Here is a 14,178-nt window from a genome sequence, read left to right on the forward strand (position 1 = left end):
CTAACCCTAACCCTAACCCTAACCCTAACCCTAACCCTAACCCTAACCCTAACCCTAACCCTAACCCTAACCCTAACCCTAACCCTAACCCTAACTAACCCTAACCCTAACCCTAACCCTAACCCTAACCCTAACCCTAACCCTAACCCTAACCCTAACCCTAACCCTAACCCTAACCCTTAAATATTATTAAAGTAATTATTTATAATAAGTTAAAGCTATTTAAGGGCATTACTTTTTAAATATTAATATATAATTAGGACCTTATATTTGTCTTTAATAAAACTACTTTAATAAAAAGTTAAATAAAGTTTAGCCACGTTAAGTTAAACCTTTATATTTATGGTACTATTATATTTAAATAATGGTAAAGGTTTAAATCCTTAATTTGTTAATAATAGAATTATAGGTTTTTATTATTTTATAAGTTATGGATTAAGGTTTTCATTAAGGTTATTATTAGGATCGTCATTTAAATCATTATTTTTTTTTATTTTTAAATTTAATTAGTTTTTTTTTAAATGCTTCGAACTTGTTTTTAAGCTTTTTATAAGTCTTATATATATCCCGAAGTTCATTTTTTAAAAGATTAATTTACTTTTTTTATATTAAGGCCTTTTCTTTTCCTTTATTAATAATTTCCGTAATTTCCTTTACTTCTTCCTTAGAGGATCCGGTTTAAAATTTAGTTTTAATGGGAATTATATTATTAATAAGTCTTAATATGTAATTAAAGGGTAACACGTTAAATTTATTATAATATCTTATTTAATTAACTTTTATTAAAAGTTAATTTTTAAAGGATTTGTTTAATAAATATTTTAAAATAAATAAGTTATAATTAATCTAAATAAATAAGGGAATATTATTATTAATATTTATGCCATATTTAATTAATAATAGTATTAATTAAAGAACTATTAAAATATAATAAACTTACACTTAAGTTTATTAAAGTATAATAATAAAGATTTTAATTTTTTAAGTAAATAGTAATAATATAGGTTAAATATTAATAAAACGTTAAAAATATTCATTAAAAAAGCTTAAAATCTTTTTTTTTATATAAATTAAATATAAGATTTAAATTAATAACTAAAAAAACGTAAATAAATGTTTAAATATATAATAATTTTAAATATCTTATAATCCTCTTTTTTGCTTAATGTTTTAAAGGCATTATAATGTGGTTAATTTGGATGATTTGGTTGATTTAATTAAATTAGTTAAATTAATCAAATCAATTAAATTGTACGAGGTCTAATCCGTAACCGGGGTTTATCCGTTCCCTTGGGACATCCCCGCTTCCGTTGCCTAAACTAGTACATTTTCTGATGGATGTTAGTTCGTAACAGTTCTAAGTACTTATAAATAGAACGGAAAAATAAAATATCGTATAAAATGGAATAGTTGCTTAAAAAGCGAGGATATGTAGGTCCCAGAAAAACAGATAAGCCTTAACCTTATTAAGAAGCATAAGTTATGTACGAAAAAAGCAAAAAAGCGAAAAGTACGTTATTAAAATTTCAGGAACGCGATAACTAAGTGCAAACATTTTATAATAAAATCTATCGGTTAAGTATTTTATTAATACATTTTATATTTTTTAATAAGCTCCTTTATAAAATAAGATTTCTATTTATAAAACCGTATAGTTTCCGGGTGAAATTTATTATAACCCCTTATCTATTTTAGCTTTTAAGCAAATATCTAAATTCGCTTTGCTTTTTAATGTAAAAGGATTCTCTCTGCCTAATACTTGCTCCCTCAGCTCCAACGTCTGCCGATACATCTGTTCTGCCTCTTCATATTTTCCTTGATTTCCAAGAACAACTGCAAGATTATTCATGCTATTAAATGTGGAGGGATTTTCTTTACCTAATACCTGTTCCTTCAGCTTTAATGTCTGCCGATGCATTTGTTCTACCTCTTCGTATTTCCCTTGGCTATTAAGAACATTTGCGAGGTTATTCATGCTGATAAGTGTGGAGGGATTCTCTTTACCCAGCACCCGTTCCTTCAGCTCCAATGTCTGCCGATGCATCTGTTCTGCCTCTTCGTATTTCCCCTGGCTATCAAGAACATTTGCGAGGTTATTCATGCTGGTAAATGTGTCGGGATGCTCTCTGCCTAATACCCGCTCCGTCAGCTCCAGTGTCTGCCGATGCATCTGTTCTGCTTCTTCGTATTTCCTTTGACTATCAAGAACAAGTGCAAGATTATTCATGCTGTCAAGTGTAGAGGGATTCTCTCTGCCTAATACCCGCTCTTTCAGCTCCAGTGTCTGCCGATGCATCTGTTCTGCCTCTTCGTATTTCCCTTGACTATCAAGAATAAGTGTAAGATTATTCATGCTGTCAAGTGTAGAGGGATTCTCTCTGCCTAATACCCGCTCTTTCAGCTCCAGTGTCTGCCGATGCATCTGTTCTGCTTCTTCGTATTTCCCTTGACTTTGAAGGACAGTTGCAAGATTATTTATGCTGTCAAGTGTAGAGGGATTCTCTCTGCCTAATACCCGCTCCATTAGCTCCAGCGTCTGCCGATGCATCTGTTCTGCCTCTTCATATTTCCCTTGATTTCCAAGAACAACTGCAAGATTATTTATGCTGTTAAGTGTAGAAGGATTCTCTCTGCCTAATACCCGCTCCGTTAGCTCTAGTGTCTGCCGATGCATCTGTTCTGCCTCTTGATATTTCCCTTGATTTCGAAGGACTTCTGCAAGATTATTCATGCTGCCAAGTGTGGAGGGATTCTCTCTGCTTAATACCCGCTCCTTCAGCTCCAGTGTCTGCCGGTACATCTGCTCCGCCTCGTTATACTTGCCAAGTATGGAGTGACTTGCCGCCACATTGAAAAGGAGACCAGTCTCTTTATCAGCACACTCATTTCGAAGTTCTAATACCGCCTGTCCGTGTGGTAGGTATCTCGTCCAGATAGCTCGGTTCTCGTGCTTAGGAAATGGATATTCATTAGTAAGCCGTTGAAAGACCTTGGTCGCCCATTCTTGCCATTCTCCGTTTGTCTGCAGCCAATTGCGCATGGCCAACCGAACAAGCCGATGGATATCAAACGAGTCTGGTTCTTTACGCTCCATGATGAATGCGTACCCTTTCAATACGCCAATAGTTTCCTCGGCTTCCAGTTCGTCTTCTGCTGGGGGGAGCAGCGATACTGGGATATCTTTCTCTGCAAGATAACAGATAAATCTCAAATATCGTGCAGCGAGTGGATAATCTCGGCAAATGTGGTTAAACGAGACCAACCAGGTTGTAGCTATTGGGTTGTTTATGTTTTTGTATCGATCGCGGTCTTCGAAGTCCTGGCTGAGAAGCTTAACTATGGTTTTATCGCTTGACTGGCAATGCTGAAGATATTTCGATACCGACATGTCCGTTTTAGACATGTAAGCTGATGCTTGCTTAATAGCCAGGGGAAGATTGGTGAGGAACTCTAACAGGCATGTTGTGCTCTCTGCGTCGCGTATCTGATTTTCCTTTAAACCGGCTCGTAGCAGATCCGTTGCTTCGTCATTTTCCATCTCAGTTACGGTCGTAATATTATTTTGTGACAGCCTAGCGGCAGCCTCATGATTCCGCGTTGTGAAAAGGACAGATCCTTTCCGACTGAATGGGAGGTGGTCCGAAAGCGTTGCATCAGCAAATAACTGTAGGTCATCGGCGTTATCGATGATCAAGAGCCAGCTGCTAGCGCTCTCATCACTCAGGGCAGCCTTGACAAGCGTCTTAATGTCTGCCTTGTCATCATTAATTCCTTTCACCCCGAGCTGTCGCCCGATGTCACGATAGGCATTTTCAAAACTGGTGGCATCGACAGCGGGAACCCAGAAGACGGAGCAGCCGGGATGCTTGTCGCGGACGCGGTAGGCGGCTTCGAGGGCGACTTGGGTCTTGCCGATGCCCCCGAGACCTTCAAGGGCGGTCCGCTGGCAGTCGTCCTGGTTCGCATCTGGGGGAATCCTGCTAAGGAGCTGCTGTAGGATGGATTCGCGTCCGACAAAATTCTCGTTGCGCCCGAACGGGACCATGAAATGAGGTTTCTTTGCATCTGCACCACTGTGAGAATGCTATGTTGCAAAAATTAACGGAAGTAGGATGATTTTACCTTTCTCTCGGCGCTTTAGGGTGTTTGGTGTCTCTTTCAGTATGAACTGGATGGCTTCTTTGACCTGTTTGAAATCAGGGCAGTCGTTTCCCTCGAACTTGTTCATCATCACGTGAGTTTTCCCGAGGCCTCGACGTGTAAAGCCGTGGAGACAGGCCGAGGACTGGGTAACGAGCTGCAGACATCAGAATATAAACCTCATAGCGCGGTGGCTTGAAATCTTACTATGGAACCATGCGTCCGCTTATCCGAAATCCATATTGGGAGAACCTTTCTCACAATCTTGGTTTTCTCCGTCTCGAAGAAACACCAAATAGGCAATCGGATGGCATTGTCGTTGGCGATTTCGGCAAACTTCTGGACCCGCTCGCGAACAAAATCATGGCGCGCCTCGAGATCCTTGATTAATTGATCTGACGCGTCCTTGCCCATGATCCCGTTCACAACTACGAGCCACGACGCGGGACGAGCTGCGTCCGTGCCGAAGAACGGGGTGGCTAAGAAGACGATGCCGACGGTGGACCGAAGTATTTGGCGGTATTCGCTACCCTCCTGGGCTGCCCGACAGATGGCCTACCGAGATTAGCTGTGGCTTTGTGCATTCGCGACATAACGATATAGCTTACCTCGGCTAAGACAAGTCCGCCAAAGCAAGACGCGATGAAGATGATAGGTCGATCGGAGGAGGTGCCACGTTCCGCCGCCACAAGGCCGAGGAGGTAGTCGGCGTGGCCTAATAACGTTTGGACGGGAGCGTTGTCGAAAACTTTGGCGTTCCAGTCGTACGTGTAGATGCGGGCACTTGGGACGGCAGCTGGTAGCATGTCCCTGTCCTGTAGCCAGTTCACAGTTCGGCTTCCGTCTCTTTTATCGAAAACCCATGTTCGCGGTGACTCGGCATCCAAGCCATGGATTGCGATGATGCTAATATGATAATCGCGGTTAGCGGGGCTTGCCTTCGGTGGTGGGGAACGTACTCGAAAGTGGTGTTATCGGTAACGTCTTCGGCGGGGACGATCTTCCTAAGTCCTAAACGCGATTATGAGTACATTGCTAGCGCTAGTGGGTAAAGATGGGGCATACCGTTCGGTCCCATCGTGGGACATTCTACAGGCGGTGTACAGTTTGGTTCGTGCCGGCAAACTAACAGAACGCCGAGAAATGAGGTTTGAGGAAGATTAAGAAGCTAAAATCGCGGGGCGAGAGGAGTTTTGGTGCCTATCCGAAGCTATTACTGGCTAGTTGGCCGATTGGGCGTTAGCCAACCTTAGAATGCACGTTAGCATATTGCGGTTGAGGAGGGGTAAAGAGTACAGTATAAGTATATGTGTAGATACGTATCGGGAATTCTTTTTCTTTTTATCTTGTCTTGAATGATATATAGGATAACTTGTAAACAATCGAGGGCTGGAACGGTGGTTGGTTTTCTCAAAATCGGTGGCCGCGGGGCCACCACCTAATCTACGTATCTAGGATGACTAAGTGGGTCCGTGGGCTAATAAGATCCATCTGCCAACATAAATTTTGGAAAGATTCGTAGATCTCTTTTCCAGTGTTTAGAATTAGGGTGCGGCTGCAGGTGGACCTAGCCCCGACGGAGCGGCTTGATGGAGTCATAATCCCTCTATTTTACGGCATGCGCACTATGCACCGAGGTCTTCCGCCTTGAATTTTACATCGGCAGCCCTTCGCGCTTTTAATAAGGCTATATCGCAACTAAACCTAAGCAAAATTCATATTGTTTAAACCGTCTCGAGTAGAAGAGGATATGCATCCATTTTTGATATTCCATATAAGTGACCTCATACAGCAAATTACCGTTCGTATCAGGGCTTCGTAAAAGCATTCGAAGAATATTGTGCGAGATCGAGGGATTTAAAGGGTAAAGAGATAAGCGAGCTTAGCAGATATGGGGGCAGGGGGAGACTTAACTTGATTAGGTCGATTTTGATTGAGAATGACCTTATCTAACGCTTGGCCTGCATTAGCTCAGCCTTATTTCTAACACACGGGCCTCTCCTTTTAAAACAGTTCACATCTTATCAATTAATGTTGTAAAGTTGCTATCCTTTTTTTACCAAGATATAATCGTCAAAGCATCACCTACGGCCTTATACAAACCCTTACTATATTTTATAATCCTTTACATAAATTTTCTATTCATCTAAAAGATAACTGTTGCCGTCATGTTATTTAAAGACGCCATCGATACCGGCTTAGCGCAATTCGGCACGCGCAGCACTGCTGGCAGTTTGTACATATTTATACCATTTATGCCGGCGCTTCAACTACCTCGATAATGTTTTCACAGTAGCTATTATGATGAACAGGGATCGTAACTGTGCGGGGTCTGTTTCCATGGTATTTTCATGGCATTTTAAGGCAACTATTCTTATTTTTTTTTTTAACAATCTTCTTACCTTCTTTCCTTACAAAACTCTTGACCACATTACGACTCTGCCTGGTCGCGTACCATCATATATAGCACCGGTGCTCTTAATCTAACGAGACCATTCCAGCAATCCCAAACTGCGTTACTAACGTTTATTGATTACGCTTGGCATACTATTTACCTCATCTTTACTTGCTAGAGCAAAGCAACTAATATACGCCGGTCTACTGTCGAGTGCGAAGACTACGAGCATACGATGGAACACCGTCAACCAAACCTCGACCACGTAGTGGTACGCGTGAACCACCTAGATCGATCAACCGACTTCGTGCTGAACAATTTCTTGAACGACGCCGGGATGGCGGCCGTCACACGAGTCTCGAGCCACTATGACTATGAACGTATCAGAAGCTTTTTACAGGCTAACATCGGCATACCGCCGACGGAGCCTCTCATATTCAGCGGGGCGCAAAGAGTACGTTCTAAGCACGATCTAGAACTGCTAATAATCGGCATCCAAATGGGCACAACGATACTGCCGTCTCTCGGCGAATTATCAATGCCAGGGCTCGTCTTACAATCGGAATCGTCTGCCGGTGATAGTGAAAACGATAACCGACCGGGAGCAGGCGGCAAAATATACGACGTGACGCCGCAACGACCCCCCCAAAACCCCGTGTGGAAAGACAATACGGTGCACGGGAAGTTCGATACCGCCGACGCTCCCAGATCAGCGAACCCAGCCATCATGGGCAGCCCCGATTCTCCTACCAAACGGGAGCGCCCCGAGCATCCTAAACAACCCGTCGCCAAACGCCAGAAACATCCTGAGGTTATCGAACTTTCTGACGACGAAAGTCCCGGGAAAGCAAACTCCGAAGGCGACAGCTCGGATGACAGCTCGGATGACCCGGAACGTGCTACGTCCAGCAATCATGGTCTCCTATACGACGACGCCGACGAGGAGGGTTCTCGACAGCAGGTAGAGGATATCGGTGGGCAATTTGCCAACCGTAGCATCTCCGCGGAGGACTGGAAGAGTGTATGTCGTATGTTCCAGTGCCCGGAAGACAGCGCGGAGCACAGGCCTGCCGGGTTCAAACTAGCCATCTCCGATTATCAGCTGCACGCTATCTGGTGGAAAATCACACAGTTCCCGGTCAGGGGCGTTCCCGGCGGCTGCCTCGGCGACGAGATGGGCCTCGGCAAGACCGTCGAAGTTCTATCCACCTGGATCATCTTTGCACGTATTAAGGTGAATTACGTGGAAGTGTTGAGATATTGGAAAGATGGTGACGCTGTCGACGGCCGCACGCATCTCCCCCAGCACCAACAGAAGGAGACGGACCTCACCTGCCCTAGCCAACACAACTCTCCTTACGGTGTGCTTTGCCCTTGTGTCCAGTCCGGGGAGACGTACCTGGTAGCTACGGCGCTACCCTCTCTTCTTACTATATGCTTTGCCCCTCCAAGCTCGATCCATGGTTGGCGCCGCGAATTTGAAAAGCTCGTCGACCTCAACGACCTGATCATGAGGCACTTGAAGTTTTCAATCATGCATAACGATTTTAGCGGAGAGGCGTACTACCATGGCAAAGATCGTGTTAAAATGACGACGGCTAAGGCTTGTCGATGCTATGTCGATAAGCGAGGGCAGCCTAATTGCTATCTGAGTGGTCAAGAGGGGCTCAGTGACTGGTTCTTGCTAGTCAGTTCATCCGGAGCACTGGCGTTACTCAATGCTTATAACATAAAGAAAGTCATATATCGGAGCCAAAAAAGCGATGACGACGATCAAGCCACTAGCATGTACGAGGGCAAGGCATTTACCACCAACGGTCTTGCCGCCGCCTTTGTCTTTTTCGACGAGGCACATGTTTACAAGGGCTCGTCATCTAGTCCTACCCAGCCGTTCTCCCTGCTAAGGAAGATCACACGCAAGTCTTGGGAACCCACCATCGCCTTCGCCGTCTCCGGTTCCATCCCAGGCGGTGGTCCGGGCCAGCTGACCAACATCGTCGACCACATCCTCTATGTCAAGGGTGAGCGCGAAAAAGGCACACCTATGATCGGCGGCATTACCCGCGCAGTCGAGCTTGAAAAGAAAAAGAGCGACTGGAACTATCTACTGCACAAGAATCACATAATCAGCAACCCGAGGACGAAAGCCGAGGTGGAGACGCGCAGAAAAAGTATGGGCGAACTGATGAAGAGCCTCGCTCCTAGCATACTGATGGCTCGTCGCAATGCCGACGCGTTTCGCGGCCGACCGATTGGTGACGACGGCCGGAGAATCGTCGTGGAACCTATCAAGTGTAACATGATCGACGGGACCGGCCGCGACGCTTTCTGTAAACTGACCGCAAATGTCCGAGCGTATGTCAGCCAAGCCCTCGACCAGAGACACAACGCCTGGGTCACCGGGGGAAGGGATGGGCCCGAACCGACTCAGCGCAGCGTCGAGCTGGAGTTCTTCGGCGGCTCCGGCGGTTCAACGGCCATAAAGTTGGGGAAAGCTGGCGGTCGGTCCTGGACCCAATTACTTCGCGCCAATGTTTATCCGGCTGTTGCTCTTCTTTATGTTAGAGAGCTCGTTAATGAGGACGAATTTGGTGCTGACAAAATTAACCGCCACGGTGACGAGGCCTGCGCGTTGGCTGTTTCAGGAGCCGGCCGGTCTATGCTCATCGACCGGTTGGCCGAATCGCCCTTCTGGCCGTATCGAGCGCAGCTTAGGGAACAGTCCTCCAAGTTTCAACGGCTCTGCGAGTATGTAGAAGATATGGTGGCCTACAGGAATTGCCGGCCTGACGCGGATGATCCTGGGCCTGCTGACGGGACTAATATCCGACACATGGTTGTGTTTACCGACTCTCCCGTTTCTAGCTTCATGACTTTCATGCTGCTTTCCAAGAAATACCCCCATATTCAAGTCATGCTAATCAACGGGCGCACTCCTACTGTAGCCACTAAGAAGATACCCGAGTACGGGCGTCGAGAGATTCTCGATAACCTGATGTCGGATTGTACGAATGATTCGCCGAACAAGATTCTAGTTACCACCTATCGTATTTGCGGCACCGCACTCAACTTGCAGCGGGCGAATTACTGCGTCTTGATGGAGCCGGCTCGTGATGCTAAGGAAGAGTGTCAGGCAGCCGCGCGGGTGAATCGGAGGGGACAGCTTATGAAGGTCGTTGCTGTGCGGCTATACGACGACCGTAACCTGTCGGAGGTGCTAAAGCGGGCGCGGCATCGGAACCAGGACGATATACTATCCTCGCAGGAGCAGGGCATCCGCTGGGATAATTTTGTGCGTTAGACTTGGATTGGTCATCGCTCGTGAGCATCTGACGATGGAGATGTCTGTGGCCTGGTTTGTTTTATTTTTTTTCTTCTTGAGAGGGGAAAAGGTCTACTGGACCAGGTGGAGTATCTGGACCAGCAACGTAAGGATATGAACATGTATTTTGGGGTGAGATCTTGTACCACAGCAACGTGTGACGAACCTATACCTAGGTGTATACGTGTAGCTTCCGATCAGGAGTTTTTGATTGTAAGGGCAACAGTAATCGTGGATGTCAAGTGAGAATGCAATTCTAGGTGTCCCTCAGAGAGGCGTGGAGTCCTCTCATCAATCGTAGTGAATGATCTTAGATTGATAACCCGTGGACATCTAAGGGGGAAGGAATAAGTCGATTCGGTAGGTGTGTGGATGTTCATCTGGAACGGGTTCAAAGAAAATGTCGAAGTTCCCAAAAGGATCATGAAAGTCGCAGGTAAGGGTCGGATTTTCGTGTTACTACACAACGATGGCGGTCGCGCGCGAGACAATCACCCCGCAAGGCGGATACTCGAGCTGGCTGCGGCGTCTTTTTGGTAGAGGCTTTCACTAGGGAGCGTTAGTGAAGAAACAAAGCCTCATCACATTAAGACGCTATTCGAGGCCGCTTCGAAGGCACTGGCGAGCCCCCTCCTTTCTCAGAGAAGCAGGTGAGAGTTAGATCGACGGCCACGGCGGCTGGGACTGGTTCCTAGCCCCTAATAGGCTATATATGGCATGATTATACGCGTCCCGGTATATGCGGCTTTAGCCATGAACGCATGTGCCCACGGGTTTAGGGGGCTAACATATCATCGTCGGTCTGTACTCATTGGTAGATAATCTTTGAAGAGGCTTACACTTGCTTTATAAGGGCCAGGATAGCGCTTGACGATACGTGGGCACTTATATGGGAAGTGAGGTGGCTAACTCCCTCCTTACCAAAATCAAAAAAAGCTTAGCTAGCTATCAATAGGATCAGATACGATAAACGGGGTACAGCGACTAGCTTCCTTCTATTTAGTTGGTTATACGCAGCTGGACAGGCGAGGCCTTTCAGGGCCAGTGGTTAAGGACTATGCCTGACTGTACAGCTGCGTCTGACGATATCATTTGTCCTAGAATTCCAGTGATGGGCTATTAAAAAGGGGAGGGTATGGGATGAGGAAGCGTTGGTACGTGAAAGAGCACTTATGTTACTCGTTCCCATACGATACAAGATGTCAAACTAACTGGTTACGGCCTATCCGAAATTAAAGGCCGCTGCATATAAACGCCGAAATTAACTCCCTCCTTCGGTGCCTGATGTTGGGCTGGAGACAGGGGCGACCACGATCCTCGTAGGCAAAATAGAAGGCCCGGTTAGTAATGAGAGACAGGTAACTATACTCATTAAAGATGAGTCTAAGCTAACTATATTTTCGTCCTTTGATCAAACCTCTAAAGCCTGTTCGTAATGAGACCCTCTTGTCTCCTAAATCCATATCCAAGCCAGATCGTATCCGGTAGCAGAAACCGGGGGCTTGCTAGAACTCTTTCGAAGATAGACCGCGAAGCTAGACTCCGTATACGGTCATCTCTTACTTGGCTTTTCAGTCTAAGACTGGCAGCTATTCAAGTCGTAGTTACAAGAACTTATATAAGGTTCGGCTATCTCTTTATATGCTAGAGGGCATTAAAGTTATATGTCCATAGTTCTTTACTATATATTACCTAAATTAGACCTTTTTTGATTAATACGAAGCTAAATTATATAAGTATTTTTATATTATATAATTTTATTTTCTAATTATAATATATAATATGGGCTGACGTAAAATATAATAGATAAAAAGAACTTATATTTAAGTAATAATTGGACACGTTATTATTTTTTACGGCTTTTTACCGAGGTAATAAATAACGAAATACATATTAACTTTTGTTAAAAAGGAAATATAAGCATATATAAGTATACTTTATTAAAAGAATTTCACTTTGGAAAAGGTAGTAACTTATTATAAATAAAAATAATATAATAATAACTTTTAATTATTTTTGTAATATTTCCATTACCTTTAATATTATTGATTTTTAATATTTATATTAATTAATAGAATTTACTTATATATAATATATATTAATTAAAGCAAAATATTAAAAATCCTTTTATTTATTAATAAAGTAATAAATAAAAACAAATATAAGTATTAGCTTTAATTTTAAGTTTTAATTTTTTTTCCACTTTATAATTTATACATATAAGTTTAAAACTTATATTAATTATCTTTAAAAGCACTTTTTTACAGTAATATTAAAAATAAATCCCAAAGACATTTTAATTTTATATTTTAAGGATTAAAAATAATAAATATTTTAAATAAATAAAATAAAAATATAACCGGGGTAAATATAAAGTAATACGTATATATAAATTCTTAAAAAACAAGTTAAATACTTTAATATAAATAAAATATATTTCTTAATTATAAAAACTCTTATTATAATTATAATATACGATCTTTTATTTTTTTAAGCTATTATTCTTTCTATAATATTATTTTTTTAATCTTTATTTACTATTTTTAACTTTTATATTATATATATATATAACCATTAACCTTTTAGCTTTTATCACTTTTAAACATTATATATAAATACAAATTCACAATTATAATAACTTTAATATTATTTGTTAATTTAATAATTACTTTAATATTAATATATTTTTTTAAATATAGGGCGGATTTTAAGTATTACACTTAAACGGAACAATTATTTTTTAAAATATAATTAATAAAATAAATTACTTAATAACTTAAATATATGTTTTAAAAATTATTAATAATAAAATAATTAATATTAATAATTAAAATTTTAAATTATAATTAACAGTTTTTCGCTTTTTTTTTAACTTATGTATTAATTATAACTTATTCTTTATTTATAATTGGATTTATTATTATTATTTAATATTAATTAACCACTTTAAGCCGTATTTTATGTAATATTTTAATATATATATATATTAATTTTAAATGGTTTAAAAGTAATTACGCATTATATAAAATACTTTGTAAAACTAAAATTGTATTATTATATATTATTTACTTTATGTTTTAATTTTTAACATTAATTTATGTAAACAATAATTTATTATTATAATTAAAAAACTTATTATATATAACTTTTAAATAAATAAAAATTTTAATTAATTATATAATATATAGTTGTAATATTTATTATATATAATATTATAATTATATTAATAAAGTAAATAAAATAAAAGGATTTTTAAAAAAAAACTTAAAATCCGGTATTATTTTTAAAAATATGCCCTTTAATATTAACCATAATATATAATAAAAGCATATAAATTTTATATATATTTACATTAAGTACTTTATCCCTTTTTTTCCCTTTTTTTTTACTTTATTTATATTTATTACTTTTTCCTAAAAGGCTTAAATTATTTAAATTATTTAATTTAGGTTAAAACCTTTGCTCGGAAATAATATTATTATTAATATATATAATTTATTTAAGAAAAAAAAAATCTTATTTAAAATGTAAACTTTAAAAATAATAACGGATATTTTTTACTGTATAAAAGGACATCACACTGCTAGCTAGCCTCAAATAGATTCTTCCTTCCTTAAACATCATCAATACATCAGTCTCACCCCCATTATTATTTGATTTACTTGTTTATTGCTTTATATTATACGTACGTACCTACCAACAAATATAAATATAAAATTATATATTTAATATATTATTTTTTCTTTAAAAAATATATTATATTAAAATTAATTTATAAATAGTAAAATGGTATATATAATTATAAAAAATAAAATTATTATAGTAATAGTGGATACACTGTTTCTCCCTCCAATATCGGCGACAAGGCACCTTATCCCCGATAAGGTGCCTACGCGCCGATGTCACACAACCACCAAATTAGAATACAGGATTAAAATAATATTAATAAACTTAATATAAAAAGCATAAAGTTCTTTACTTTCTTGTTAATTAATATAGTTTTTATATTTTATAATAAATTTAAATATGTAATTTAATATTTTAATAAATTAACCCGGAAAATAAAAAAGAAAGAAAAAATAAATATAAAAAACGCGCTTATTAATAAATCTTTATAAGTAAAGAATTTAAAAAAAGGAAAATAATATTATAAATTAATAATATAAGAGTTATATTTTATATAAAAGCAAGGATTTTAAAATATATAATCTTAAAAATAAATAAACCTTAATAATCTTAATAAAAGGAAATAATTTTAATAATTTTAATAATTTTAATAAAATTACTAAAATTACTAAGATCACAAAAGCTTTAAACTTAA

The 14,178-nt window shown here is 39.8% G+C and overlaps 2 protein-coding genes across 2 annotated transcripts; one reads left to right on the plus strand and one right to left on the minus strand.

The window, feature by feature from the left end:
• Positions 1-1,546: 1,546 nt before the first annotated feature.
• On the minus strand, positions 1,547-5,571 carry F4812DRAFT_407577 (uncharacterized protein). Its single transcript, XM_047932305.1, has 7 exons — positions 5,206-5,571; positions 5,100-5,151; positions 4,749-5,046; positions 4,348-4,695; positions 4,123-4,297; positions 2,131-4,065; positions 1,547-1,752 (listed from the first exon to the last, which is right to left on the minus strand). Exons 1-7 carry the CDS (start codon positions 5,216-5,218, stop codon positions 1,673-1,675), a joined length of 2,901 nt encoding a protein of 966 aa, XP_047794441.1. The 5' UTR covers positions 5,219-5,571; the 3' UTR covers positions 1,547-1,672.
• A 586-nt stretch (positions 5,572-6,157) lies between these two features.
• F4812DRAFT_5 (uncharacterized protein) lies at positions 6,158-9,945 on the plus strand. Its single transcript, XM_047939142.1, has one exon. The coding sequence runs from the start codon at positions 6,771-6,773 to the stop codon at positions 9,834-9,836; it is 3,066 nt and encodes a 1,021-aa protein (XP_047794442.1). The 5' UTR covers positions 6,158-6,770; the 3' UTR covers positions 9,837-9,945.
• The last annotated feature ends 4,233 nt before the right edge of the window (positions 9,946-14,178 follow it).

This window comes from Daldinia caldariorum (assembly GCF_022478825.1).
Source record: "Daldinia caldariorum strain CBS 122874 unplaced genomic scaffold F4812scaffold_1, whole genome shotgun sequence".
NCBI classification, from domain to species: domain Eukaryota; kingdom Fungi; phylum Ascomycota; class Sordariomycetes; order Xylariales; family Hypoxylaceae; genus Daldinia; species Daldinia caldariorum.